At 41.7% G+C, this 15,184-nt stretch overlaps 1 protein-coding gene across 4 annotated transcripts in view; it reads right to left on the reverse strand.

Moving 5' to 3' along the window:
- The window catches only part of SKIC3 (SKI3 subunit of superkiller complex), a 262,730-nt gene that overhangs the window by 8,871 nt on the left and 238,675 nt on the right, over positions 1-15,184 (reverse strand). For all 4 annotated transcript variants that reach the window (XM_073590811.1, XM_073590899.1, XM_073590727.1 and 1 more), the window contains one exon: positions 9,226-9,353. In XM_073590811.1, coding sequence (XP_073446912.1) covers positions 9,226-9,353 — 128 coding nt within the window. The remainder of the gene's footprint in view (positions 1-9,225; positions 9,354-15,184) is intronic.

Raw genomic sequence — 15,184 nt, forward strand, 5'->3', positions numbered from 1 at the left:
TTGTCCTAAAGCCAAATTGGATATAATTCCACACCAAACATAAAAAAGAGGGTGGACAAAAGTATTGGCACTGTTCGAAAAATCATGTGATGCTTCTCTAATTTGTGTAATTAACAGCACCTGTAACGTCCCTGTGGCACCTAACAGGTGTTGGCAATAACTAAAATCACACTTGCAGCCAGTTGACATGGATTAAAGTTGACTCAACCTCTGTCCTGTGTCCTTGTGTGTACCACATTGAGCATGGAGAAAAGAAAGAAGACCAAAGAACTGTCTGAGGACTTGAGAAACCAAATTGTGAGGAAGCATGAGCAATCTCAAGGCTACAAGTCCATCTCCAAAGACCTGAATGTTCCTGTGTCTACCGTGCGCAGTGTCAGTTTAAAGCCCATGGCACTGTGGCTAACCTCCCTAGATGTGGATGGAAAAGAAAAATTGACAAGAGATTTCAACGCAAGATTGTGCGGATGTTGGATAAAGAACCTCGACTAACATCCAAACAAGTTCAAGCTGCCCTGCAGTCCGAGGGTACAACAGTGTCAACCCGTACTATCCGTTGGCGTCTGAATGAAAAGGGACTGTATGGTAGGAGACCCAGGAAGACCACACTTCTTACCCCGAGACATAAAAAAGCCAGGCTGGAGTTTGCTAAAACTTACCTGAAAAAGCCTAAAACGTTTTGGAAGAATGTTCTCTGGTCAGATGAAACAAAAGTAGAGCTTTTTGGGCAAAGGCATCAACATAGAGTTTATAGGATAAAAAAAAAGGCATTCAAAGAAAAGAACACGGTCCCTACATTCAAACATGGCAGAGGTTCCCTGATGTTTTGGGGTTGCTTTGCTGCCTTTGGCACTGGACTGCTTGAACGTGTGCATGGCATTATGAAGTCTGAAGACTACCAACACATTTTGCAGCATAATGTAGGGCCCAGTGTGAGAAAGCTGGGTCTCCCTCAGAGGTCATGGGTCTTCCAGCAGGACAATGACCCAAAACACACTTCAAAAAGCACTAGAAAATGGTTTGAGAGAAAGCACTGGAGACTTCTAAGGTGGCCAACAATGAGTCCAGACCTGAATCCCATAGAACACCTGTGGAGAGATCTAAAAATGGCAGTTTGGAGAAGGCACCCTTCAAATATCAGGGACCTGGAGCAGTTTGCCAAAGAAGAATGGACTAAAATTCTAGCAGAGCATTGTAAGAAACTCATTGATGGTTACCGGAAGCGGTTGGTCGCAGTTATTTTGGCTAAAGGTTGTGCAACCAAGTATTAGGCTGAGGGTGGCAATACTTTTGTCTGGCCCATTTTTGGAGTTTTGTGTGAAATGATCAATATTTTGCTTTTTGCTTCATTCTCTTTTGTGTTTTTTCATTTAAGACAAATTAAATGAAGATAATAATACCAAAGAATTTGTGTTTGCAATCATTTTCAGGAAGAAACTGAGTATTATGTGACAGAATTGCAGGGGTGTCAATACTTTTGGCCACAACTGTAAATTACGAGAAGTATATGCCAAATACATTACAGAAGAAGACGCTAACGCTAAACGCGCACCGGGGAGCCCTCCTGCAACCAGGTCATGTATACCCTCTTTAATTAGAATATAATTTATCCTCCTCATTCTTTCCGCACAATGCTGTTTCACCATTTTAGTATTATTGAGTAGCATATTTGCACATTTATCATTACATACTATGGCTTTATCATAGCATTATCTTTCAAGCGGATACACATACATATATATATATATATATATATATATACACATACACACATATATTTACATGCATACACACATTGTTTGTGTCAGGATTGACACTTTGAGCACCATTGCATTTTATTAATTTGTTTAAAAGATATTTTAGAGTTGTTTTGCTGCCTCTGGTGTGCAAGACATCATGAAATCTAGGGCTATGTGCACACTTTGCGGTATTGCAGCGGAAATTTCTGCGGGAATTCAGCAACTCCCTGCCACAGGAAATATGCTAGAATTCCGCATGCGGAATTCCCACATATTTCCCCGCAATAAACTAGCGTTTTCCAAGCAATTTGTAGCATCACTTGGAAAACTGATTGACGGGTTGGTCACACTCGTCAAACATAGTGTTTGACAAGTGTGACCAACTTTTTACTACTGAGGCTGCCTATGCTGTGTGGGATGCCGGAAGGTTAGAATATCACCATATTTTATTTTGATTCTTTTTTTTTTTTTTACAGGGATATGGTACCCAGGGCCTGGAGGAGAGTCTCCTCTCCTCCAGACCCTGGGTACCATCCGCACATTTTCCGCTTACTTTGCGCAAGTTGGCCATAGCATAGCATTCCTATGTGTGCGGAATTCCCACGATTCCGCACAAAGAATGAGCCTGCTGCGTATTTTTCAACGATGCGATTTTGCCGCGGAAAAAATACGCAGCATTAGCACAGCATGTGCGGAATGCCATTGAATTCAATGGGTTGCTTATTTTATGCGTTTTTGCCGCGTTTTCGCAGCAAAAACGCATAAAATCCGCGGGAATTCCGGAAGTGTGCACATAGCCTAAAGATTACCAAAGTATTTTGGGTCGCAAAGTAATGCCCAGTGTCATGAGTCTTGCAGCAGGCCAACGAAACAAAGCGCTGGAGAGTTCTGAAGCGGCAGCCTATAAGTCTGGATCTACACCCCATTGAACACCTATGGAGAGATCTTAAAACTGCTGTTGGGAGGATGCGCCTTCAAATATGATTGACCTAGAGCAGTTTACATAAGAAGAGTGGTCAAAAATTCCAGTTGAGAGGTCTAAGAAGCTTGATGATGGTTACAGGAAGCGATTGATTGCAACTATTTATTCCAAAGGGTGTGCAACCAAATATTAAAGTTGAGGGTGCAACAATTGTGTCTGGTTCATTTTTGGGAATTTGTATGAAATTATGTCCAATTTGCCTTTTTTACTCTATTTTCTTTTGTGTTGTTCCAATACACACAAAGGAAATAAACGTGTATATAACAAAACATGTGTAATTCCAATAATTTTCTGGGTGAAATACTTCCATTTCTGGAACAAAGAAACCAAAACTTTTGTAATCACTCTTCAGTGAGAAAAGAGCAGGCTGTCATTACATCTTACACAGGAGGAGTAAAGAACAGGCAAGCTGCTCTTGTGCAAGAGGTAATGACAGGCTTGATCTTACTGAATAGGGAGTACAAGGAGTACAAGTTGCAGGAACACAGCAGACATAAATGTGATTACTGACAAACTAAGTAATAATGTGAACTGATAGAAGCTCTGTGATGTGACACAGCTAAACTCAGTTGCACTGCCCCTTCAATGATACTGACTCATGCAGGAGCTTAGGCCAGGAGATCAGGGCTGTATCATTCATTATATCTCACAATCAGAGAATCTTGCTCTAAGGCGCGTATTCTTCTTTCCTTAAAGTGAAGCTTATGATTGGTCAGCATCATACAGGGAGAAGAAGTACATGCTACCAGTAAAAACGTCTGATAACTTGTTTAAGTTCAAGAGGATGTTAACTCATTAGGTGTCAAATACTTTGATTGCTAATATCTCTGCAATAGACACTAAATAAAAAAAAAAAACTAAAATAAAAAACAAAAAAGTTTTATTCCACTCTGCAGTCACTATTACATCCTATAAGAAATTAGGGGACCATTGTTCTAAAGGTTATTGAGTGTCCCAATGGAGGCTACACCTCAGTCCCACCACTCAACATCTCCTCCTTACAAAGACCACAATTCGCTGAAAATCAGGGAGAAACTTAATAGAGCAGACAGTAAGTGGTGGAACTATGATTTTGTTCAGAGAATAATGTATTCACAGGCAATACGCATTAGTTCAGGATTAATAAGAATATCGCACATTAGCAGTTTACAATATATCACTGCTTACAAATTCTCTAAGCACAGACCATCAATATGGAAGCATAACCATTAAGCTGCCTATAAGAATAATTGGAAGGCTACCACCTCTTAGAGCTCAAATCATTTTATCATTATCTCATTATTTACTTTGTATCAGTTTATATCACTTACATGGTTTATCAGTGTCATGCAGTAGCACAAAACAGGAAATCAGCGGCAGCGATACTGTTAGACTTTACATAGCAGAAAAAGCTGCAAAGGACAATATAACTAAACTCTAATAGAAATGCTACTAGCTCGGCAAGAGAAATTAGGGATGACTATAACTTACAGTCCATGATAGGGATACGAAGCTTGTGCTAAAGCAGTGCCATATAATCATACCCACATACAAGCACTAGAGAGGGTGTAGAAACATAAGCACTTTCCAAAAAATTTGACATGTCATAGTAAAACATGTAAAACGATTTGACTGGGTGCAAGTGCTGAGACCCTCACTGAAAGGAAGGGTCATGAACACTTAGTCAAGTGCGGTTCTCCTTGGGTGAATGGGATTACTTTAAAGTGGATCTGTCAACAGATTTCGCAATGCAAAATATATTTCTTATACCTGATTAGCCAGGTGTACTTATTTTGAAATGCCATGTCATAATGGCTGAATAATCCTGAAAATAAGATGAGCCCAGATATACTGTAGAATGAAATAATCATTAGTGAAAGTGTATTCAATCTCCACCCACCCAGCCTGTTAGCTGCAGCTTGTGCTGAGCTTTGTGAGATCTCAGCAGCAGGAGGGAGAAAAGACACTGAGGAGCTGTTAATCAGGCAAGGTGTTGAAAACTTTCATTACACAGCTATTCTGAAATGGATTATCAAAGTACCTACTGCATCTTTAACGTGTCTAAGATCTATTTAGTGATGTATGCAGGTTGTATTGTGAAATCTGGTGTCAGATCTGCTTTATGACCCATGGAGATTGAGTCTGTCTTCACCGAACCACACTGCTCTTTTTCCCTTTACAGATCAGTAGACTGATATGAGACACCTCCTTCCTTAGAAGATCTGTATCTGGTAAATTTGACTTCCACCACAACAGGACGAGATACATAATTGCCGGAGTGCAGAAATCAGTGTGCCTGTCACCACCTTACGATGCCATGAGAGAGGGGAACATAAAGGTGGCAACAAATTCTCTTTGATACAAAGTAATGAGATCATAGATAAATATAGAAATGTTGAGCCAAGAACCATGGATTTCCTGTCAGTTACACAGACCCCGCACCAAGATTAATTTCTAAGCGCATCACACACTGACGCCAACTTCAAAAGACACAGGCGACCCCAGCGTGGGCTCAGCAGTGGGGCCATAGCAGGGCCAACCAGCGGGTATGACATTTCACTATCTAGAATATTATTTCAGCCTAAAATGGAAGCGACAAAAGATGCCAGGATGTAAACTAATATTTATATAAAGCAGTATTATCAAATAGGAGGAAAAAATCAGCAGGAACAGATTCTTGCTCCCTTCATGAGCAGACATTTCTTTTTGCCTCACTTCAGGGCCTTTTTTAGTTTTTGACTGATATGGCAATCTTGCGTGAGATAAATAGCATTGTTCTTTTCCACTGTTGGGTGTACTTATGCCTTATTTTTTCTATGGTAATGCACACTTTTTAGCAACAAAAAATCTTGGTAAAAAAAAGTGTGTTTACAGGGAGCTTCCTTTGATCGAAGAGAATACTTACCCAGAACCTTTCCCGATCACAGAGAAAACTCTGCAGCGGCACAGTTCTCTCTCCTCCTGCCCAACACTGATCAGTCTGATGGGTGCAGAGCAGGAGAGAAAGCTACTAGGACCTGCTCATCACTAAGGCTGCAAGCACACTGCAGGGCCCGACTAGCTGCTCATGTGATCAGTCTCAGGCTTGTGTGTACAGTGTTTGTGAGATGTAGCAGAGCCGTGAGGTTGTGATGATGTAAAAAATAAAGCTGTATGCGTATTGATGTAGCAGAACTGCGTGTGTTGATGGAGCAGAACTGTGTGTGTTGATGTAGCAGAGATGCGTGCGTGTTGATGTAGCACAGGTATGTGCATGTTGATGTAGCAGAGATGTGTGCATGTTGATGTAGCAGAGATGCGTGCGTGTTGATGTAGCAGAGTTGCGTTCGTGTTGATGTAGCAGAGTTGCGTGTGTGTTGATGTAGCAGAGATGCGTGCGTGTTGATGTAGCACAGATATGTGCATGTTGATGTAGCAGAGATGTGTGCATGTTGATGTAGCAGAGATGCGTGCGTGTTGATGTAGCAGAGATGCGTGCGTGTTGATGTAGCAGAGATGCGTGCGTGTTGATGTAGCACAGAAACACGGATGTGTGCATGTTGATGTGGCACAGATGCATGTGTGTTCTTGTAGCACAGGTGCTTGCATGTTGATGTAGCATAGATATGTGCATGTTGATGTAGCAGAGATGCGTCCATGTTGATGTAGCAGAGATGCGTGCGTGTTGATGTAGCACAGAAGCACGGATGTGTGCATGTTGATGTAGCAGAGATGCATGCGTGTTCTTGTAGCAGAGATGCGTGCGTGTTGATGTAGCAGAGATGCGTGCGTGTTGATGTAGCAGAGATGCGTGCGTGTTGATGTAGCAGAGATGCGTGCGTGTTGATGTAGCAGAGATGCGTGCGTGTTGATGTAGCAGAGATGCGTGCGTGTTGATGTAGCAGAGATGCGTGCGTGTTGATGTAGCAGAGATGCGTGCCTGTTGATGTAGCAGAGATGCGTGCGTGTTGATGTAGCAGAGATACGTGCGTGTTGATGTAGCACAGATGCGTGTGTTGATGTAGCAGAGCTGCATGCATGTTGATGAACCAGAGGTGCGTGTTTATTGATATAGCAGAGCTGCATGCGTGTTGATGCAGAGCCCATATAGCACAGCTGGGTTGGAGCGGCAGAGCTGCGTGTATATAAAGCAGAGTATGTATGTACAGTGGATGGAGCAGTGCTGTGTATATGTGTGTGCTGCAGACAGTGTACATAATATGCATGATAAAGCTATAGGTATATTATACACATGCTGCAGAGAGACGCAACTGATCTGTTACCTCCCCATTCCAGTAGTGTATTAAAATTAGTGCTATTCATTCCTCCAATTCTTTACACCAACAGAAAATTCTTAATTAGTAGAACATTCGATTTTCCTATTTTTGCTCTTTAAGGGTCTGTGCACACGGTGCGGTTTCTACTGCGGATCCGCAGCAGAACTGCAGGTGATGTACAGTACCATTATAGCCTATGTAAAAAAAAAAAAAAAAAAAAAACGCTGTGCACATGCTGCGGATTTTTCAGTGCGGTTTTTGCGCAGAAAAAAAGCAGCATGTGACTTCTTTTGTGCGGTTTTGCTGCAGTTTTCCACCTGCTCCATTCTACAAATCCGCAGGTGGAAAACCGCAGTGGAAAACCGCACAAAAAACACACAAAAAAAGGAAGAAATCCGCAGGAAAAATGCAGGTCATTTGACTAGCGGAAAAATCCAAGGGAGGATCCGCACTGTGTGCACATAGCCTTAAACAGGAGTGAAGTCTGAAAAATATAGTAAATGACCATATACATGTATATTCGTTTTCTGTCACATGAATGTAGGGAAAAAACTGTTATAGGCACTGTTTGATTATTTTGTTTTACACTACATAACCTGATAAACACATTTTAAGGTAATTTCTGTTGTGTAAATAACTAATATCTGTGTTGTTTTTTTTAATCTTTTTAAAAAAGTTGGATTTTCAATGGCCATGGTTGGTCAGATGACACTGGAGTACCTGGTTAGAATTGCTCCTAGGCTAGAGTTTGTATTTTCTCTCTGATTTGTGTGACTTTTCTCAAGGTTCCATAGTGTCCTCCAAAAACTCTAGAATCATATTTAAAGGATACTAATAATTCAGTCTTAGTGTATGTGTTTGCTTGAAAAAGTAACTTTAGATTGTGTGATAAATGAAGTTTAGACTGTGTGCCCACTGGGGACATGGACTGATGTGAATAGTAAACAATCTCTGTACAGCACTGCAGAATAAGTTGGTGCCATAAAAGAAGTAGGAAATCTCTATATATAAAAATCATGTGTGTGGGTGTGTGTGTGTGTATCACCAACCAATCAAGAAGCATCTTTCATTTCACCAGAGCTGTTCAAAAGAAGCTAAGCTGTGATTGGTTGCTATGACCAACAGTTTTCCTTGCAACCAATCACTAAGCATCTCTCATTTCACCAGAGCTGGTTAAAAGTAGCTGAGCTGTGATTGGTTGCTATGACCAACAGTTTTCCTTGCAACCAATCACTAAGCATCTCTCGTTTCACCAGAGCTGGTTAAAAGTAGCTGAGCTGTGATTGGTTGCTATGCGCAAGTTTTCCCACTTGACAACACCTCAGCAGACACTGACATGGTGGGAGAAATCTAGCATCCCCAGGAACATAAGCTCCAGCCATCGTCTGTCCCCCAGAAAGGAGCAGTGAGTGCATGACAGAAATGAATCCCCCCCCTCCCATGTGGTATCATTAAGTGACACACATGAATGTAGGAAAGTGCACAGATTAAATGTCATGTGGATTTAATATTTTCTCACAGACACTTTTATGCATTATTGATGTGTTACTGTGCTCTGATGCTGTGAGTTTTTTTAAAGTGCTACTTTCCCCATAATTCACCTGAATATACCCATATAACACATAATGCTCTTCCCATAACAACCCATTAAATATGGTACTATACTGCATACAGATGCTGTAGATCCATGAGCAACTCAGCCGGACAAATTACAAGTTGACGGTGCATGAAAATGTGTGTGAAGGTTTCTCTACTGTACTAATGTATAAGGTTTGTGCCTGTCCATTGGTGAAAAGCATGACTGTGATATTTATGGTGGCAGATAAGTGAGAATATCAGCCTGATCAGTAGAAAACCTGGGATCTTAGTGAACCTGTGATCTTAGTGAACCATGTTTCTGTGCAATTTCATTATTCTACTTTTACTGGCTTTGACGGGATGATGTGGGATATTAGGGGTAGTAGTCCAGTAGCTCTGGCTGACGGGATGATGTGGGATATTATAGTAAATGTGGCTATGCGGAGTGGGCGGGGCTATACACTCAGCTTTATATATAGATATAATCATTATAATTTGTTATAACTAACCGTAGTTAGCTACTATGCCCGGGCAGCGCCGGGCTCTTCAGCTAGTACATAACAAAATGAAATTAGAATTATGGTGCAGATCGTAATGGACCTGAACTGTCTTAGAAACAAGAATGCCTGAGAATATACAGCTATGAAGTCTATGACATATCTTAGAATAATAAGAGATTACTGCATCTCACCGTGACCCTTTTGTGCTGAACTGTAGGATTCCTTGAAGAAGAATGGCCAATGGGCAGGAGGTCATCTTCAAAACTTCACTTGTGGCCTCCTGCAGGAGTGCTGGCCAGCGAGTATCAGGGACCTGAGCCTAAACAGAACAAGAATTCAATCAATTTATTGAAATCTTCTTATCTCCTGGCATTCCAGGTCCCTCTTTTGATTATTCTGGCATGACATTATGTTCCAATGATGACCTCGCACCAATCCGGCGCATCAGTAGAAGAGCCAGGAATGCTGGGAGGTAAGGAGATTCACAGGTCTTCCTTCCAGCGGTCAAAGAGTACTGACCTGGCCGATGGACCGAACTCCTGCAATTCGATTCTTTTATCTAATCGGATTATAGTCTATTAAACAGAATGACGCCTATGGTCATAGTCTACAATGCAGTACTGTTATGTATGTGTTAATGAAGTTGTCCCAAGATCAAGGTACATTTTAATCAATAATCTTACAATAGTGATAACTTCCATGATTGGAAGTTAAATTTTTTTTTTTTGTGTGGAAAAAAAAAAAAGGCGTGTTGAATACAATTCAGAAGTCTTTATTGAAGAACTAAAAAGTCGCACCAGTGTACATGGGCAAAAAAATGTGCAAAATCAAGCATACGCGTTTTGGAATTTAATCCTTATTCATTGTACAACTATTTTAACACTGAATAGCTTTTTATGTCATATCCTGTGCAGTCATGTGGTATAAAACCACCCAATCACATGTCATCAAGTTTTTACTTATACAAGTGAAACTTTGAAGATACATATAATACATGGTCCAAATTCATTATAACCAAGTTAATCCATTGAAAATTATAATAAAGTTTTGATGATCCATATATTTTTCGCATAACAGTTCATCCTTTTCTTAATTCAATATCGTGGACTTTAATTCATGCTCTAGCTCAATAGAAATCAATTAACCAAACATTATATCAGGTGGAAGGGAAGAAAAAAAAATAAAATACAATTTTTAAAAATTCCCTTTTTTAATTCTAATCTAAAAAATATATTACATAGAAATAATTTATACAAATATTCATCACAATTTCTTTGCAATATTAATAATGATATATTAAATCATGTTTAACCCTTTACTGCCATGTGACTAATTATCCCGTCCATGTGCCCTGGGACTCAATTCCCAGGGACGGGATAGTACGTCACAGCGATCAGCGGCGCCCACATGGTGAGCGCCGCTGATCGCGGCCAGGTGTCAGCTGATTATCACAGCTGACACCCGGCGCAATGTGTCAGGGGCGGTCACGGACCGCCCCCGACACGTCAACCCCTTGCACATCGCGATCAAACACGATCGCAGTGTACCGGGGGTTAAAGGGAAGCATCGGCAGGGAGGGGGCTCCCTCCGTGCTTCCCTGAGCCCCCCACAGCAGCGCAATGTGCAGCGCTGCTGTGGGGGTCTCCTTCCCTGCAGGTCCCCGGATCCAAGATGGCGACAGCGAACTTCGGGGGCCTGCAGGGAGCTGGCTTCCTCAGTGCCTGCAAAGCGCAGGCAAGAGGAAGTCTTCTTCAATGCCTGTGACAGATCGCTGATCTGTCACAGTGATCTGTGATGTGACAGATAAGTGATCTGTCACAGGCATTGAAGAAGGACAACCTAATAAAGTAAAAAAAAAAAAAAAAGTGTAAAAATAATTTTAAAAAAATCGCTAAATAAATAAAAAAAAAAAAAATATATATTCCCTAATAAATTCATTTTTTGGAAATAAAAAAACCCCAAAAACAATAAAAGTACACATATTTGGTATCGCCGCATCCGTAACGACCTGCCCTATAAAACTGTCCCATTAGTTAACCCCTTTAGCGAACCCCTTAAAAAATAAAAATAAAAAACGAAGCAAAAAATAATGTTTTATTATCAAACCGCTGAACAAAAAGTGCAATAACGCGCGATCAAAAAGACGGATGTAAATAACCATGGTACCGCTGAAAACGTCATCTTGTCCTGCAAAAAACGAGCCGCCACACAGCATCATCAGAGAAAAAATAAAAAAAAGTTATAGCTCGCAGAATAAAGCGATGCAAAAATAATTATTTTTTATATAAAATTGTTTTTATTGCATAAAAGCGCCAAAACATAAAAAAATGACATAAATGAGGTATCGCTGTAACCGTACTGACCCGAAGAATAAAACCGCTTTATCAATTTTACCGTGCGGTGTAAATGCACCACCCAAAAGAAATTCATGAAACGCTGGTTTTTGTTCATTCTGCGTCCCAAAAATTGGAATAAAAAGCGATCAAAAAATGTCACGTGCCCGAACATGATACCAATAAAAGCGTCAACTCGTCCCGCAAAAAATATGACCTCACATGACTCAGTAGGTCAAAATATGGAAAAATTATAGCTCTCAATATGTGGTGATGGAAAAACTATTTTTACAATAAAAAGCATCTTTTAGCGTGTGACAGCTGCCAAATATAAAAACCACCATAAATAGTAAATCAAACCCCCCGTTATCACCCCCTTAGTTAGGGAAAAATAATAAAATTAAACAAATGTATTTATTTCCATTTTCCCATTAGGGTTAGGGCTAGGGGTGTGTTGGGGTTAGAATTGGGGGGTTTCCACTGTTTGGGCACATCAGGTGCTTTCCAAACGCAACATGGCATCTGATCTCAATTCCAGCCAATTCTGCGTTGAATAAGTCAAATGGTACTCTTTCCCTTCCAAGCTCTGCCATGCGCCCAAACAGTGTTTTACCCCCACATATGGGGTATCAGCCTACTCAGGACAAATTGCAAAACAACTTTTGGGGTCCTATTTCTCCTGTTGCCCTTAGGAAAATAAAAAATTGGGGGCAAAAGTATCATTTTTGTGGAAAAAAAATATGATTTTTTTATTTTCACGCCTGGGCATTATAAACTTCTGTGAAGCACTTGGGGGTTCAAAGTGCTCATCACACACCTAGATACGTTCCGTGGGGGGTCTAGTTTCCAAAATGGGGTCACATGTGGTCACATGTGGAGAGTTTCAATAGTTTAGGTACATCAGGGGCTCTCCAAACGCACATGACACCCGCAGACAATTCCATCAAAGTCTGCATTCCAAAACATCACTACTTTCCTTCCGAGCCCCGACGTGTGCCCATACAGTAGTTTTCTCCCACATACGAGGTATCAGCGTACTCAGGACAAATTGTACAACAACTGTTGGGGTCCAATTTCTCCTGGTACCCTTGGGAAAATAAAAAAATTGGGGACTAAATGATCATGTTTGTGGAAAACTACGATTTTTTTATTTTCACGCCCGGGCATTATAAACTTGTGTGAAGCCCTTGGGGGTTCAAAGTTCTCACCACACATCTAGATAAGTTCCTTGGGGGGTCTAGTTTCCAAAATGCGGTCACTTGTGGGGTGGTTTCCACTGTTTTGGTACATCAGGGGCTTTCCAAACATGACATGGTGTCAGATTTGAATTCCAGCCAATTTTGCATTGAAAAAGTCAAACGGCGCTCCTTCCTTTCTGAGCTCTCATGCGCCGAAACAGTGGTTCCCCCCCACATATCAGGTATCAGCGTACTCAGGACAAATTGCACAATAACTTTTCCAGTCCAATTTCTCCTTTTACCCTTGGAAGCGTTTCAGAGTTATTACCTCATAAGGGACAGTAGTCAGAAATGTAAAATTTGGCCCAGTCATGAACCTGCAAACCACCCTTAGGGGTTAATAATTAATCCTTGCAGGATTCTAGTATTTATTAATTCAAATAAAGTAAATATTTATGGTGGATATTTGAATTACATACTAAATTTCGCACAGATTAAATATTAAACATGATTTAATATATCATTATTAATATTGCTAACAAATTGTGATGATTATTTGTATAAATTATTTCTATGTAATATAGATTTTTTAAGATTAGAAAGAAAAGAAGAAAAAAGAGAAAGGAGAATTTTTAAAAATGATTTTTTTTTATTTTAATTTTTCTTCCCCTCCACTTGATATGATGTTTGGTTAATTGAGTACTATTGAGCCCTACAGCATGAATTAAACTCCAAGATATTGAATTGAGAATGGAGAAAAGGATGAACTGTTAGGTGAAAAATACATGGATCATCTAAACGTTATTAACATTTTCAAAGGATTAACTTGGTTATAATGAAACATGGATCTTTGTGGTACTCACCGTAAAATCTTTTTCTCCGAGACGCTCATTGGGGGACACAGGACTGTGGGTGTATGCTACTGCCGCCAAGAGGCTGACACTAAGTGAATGAAAAAAGGGTTAGCTCCTCCTCCACAGTATACACCCTCGCCCTGGTTGCCAGCGAGACCAGTTTGGTGCAAAAGCAGTAGGAGATCAAAAAAACAAACAAAATCATCCCTAATGCAGGTAACATCATGTCCAGAAAACCCACCTACTATCATAAATACATATTAAACAAAAAAGAGCCAATTGGCTAAAAGGGTGGGTGCTGTGTCCCCCAATAAGCGTCTCGGAGAAAAGGATTTTACGGTGAGTATCACAAAAATCCATGTTTCCCCTTCGCCTCATTGGGGGAAACAGGACTGTGGAACGTCCTAAAGCAGTCCCTGGGTGGGAAGTCGACTCACCGGTCCAAGCTATACGAACCTCCTGTCTAAAGGTGCGCCACCGCTGCTTGGAGAATCCTTCTACCCAGGCTCGCATCTGCTGAAGCCTGAGTATGGACATTGAAGTGCTTGGAGAATGTGTGCAAACTGGACCAGGCTGCCACCTTGCAGACCTGTTCCACTGATACCTGGTGCCGAAGAGCCCAAGTGGCGCCCACCACCCGAGTGGAATGTGCTCTGATCCCTGCTGGAACAGGTGCGAATCTGATGCGGTAAGACTCCTGAATAGTCAAACGAATCCACCTGGCTATGGTCGATTTCGAGGCAGCGAGTCCCTTCCTGCGACCCTTGGGGAACACGAACAGCGTGTCTGTCTGACGAAAGGATGTAGTCCGTGACACGTACCTCCTGAGGGCTCTCACCAGGTCCAACGTATGAAGAGCCCTTTCCACACAGTGTACGGGTGCTGGGCAAAAAGAGGGTAAGACAATATCCTCATTAATGTGAAATGAGGAAACGACCTTCGGCAGAAAAGGGGGAGCTGGCCTGAGAACCACCTTATCCTTGTGAAAAATCAGGAACAGAGCTTGGCAAGATAGAGCTGCCAGCTCCGAGACCCGCCTGATTGATGTTATAGCTACGAGGAACACCACCTTTCAGGAAAGGTATGTCAAAGAGACATCCTGTAGTGGCTCAAATGGAGATTCCTGCAAAACACTTAGGACCAGGTTAAGGTCCCAGGCTTCCAGAGGCATCCTATAGGGAGGTACCAAGTGGGAGACCCCCTGGATAAAGGTCTTTACCTGCGGATTGGTAGCAATCCTGCGCTGGAACAGGACAGATAAGGCAGATATTTGTCTTCTGATTGAACTTGGAGCTAGCCCCAAGTCTAGGACAGTCTGGAAGAAAGCTAAGATGTTGGGAATGGAGAATCTCAGCAGGGAATAACCGCGGTCCTTACACCATGCGAAGAAAACCTTCCAGGTGTAGTGGTAGATACGTGCTGAGGCGGGCTTCTGGGCGCTAACCATTGTAGCAACCACATTCTGGCAGAACCCAGCCTGGGTCAGAATCCAAGATTCAACGACCACACCGTCAAACACAGGGCCCCTGAGTTCTGGTGGCAGATCGGGCCCTGGGAGAGCAGGTCTGGGCGCTCTGGCAACCGCCAGGGGACGTCGGCGAGAAGATGCACTAGGTCTGCGTACCATGCCCGACGAGGCCAATCTAGGGCAATCAGAATTACTGAGACCCTCTCTGCCTTCACCTTCCTGATGACCTTCCGAAGTAGTGGCAGTGGGGGAAATAGGTACGGGATGCGAAACTGGTTGCATGGTAGAACCAACGCATCCACAGCGATTGCTTGTGG

The sequence above is a fragment of the Dendrobates tinctorius genome, unplaced genomic scaffold, assembly GCF_039654945.1.
Source record: "Dendrobates tinctorius isolate UK_male_01 unplaced genomic scaffold, ASM3965494v1 ptg000003l, whole genome shotgun sequence".
Lineage (NCBI taxonomy): Eukaryota > Metazoa > Chordata > Amphibia > Anura > Dendrobatidae > Dendrobates > Dendrobates tinctorius.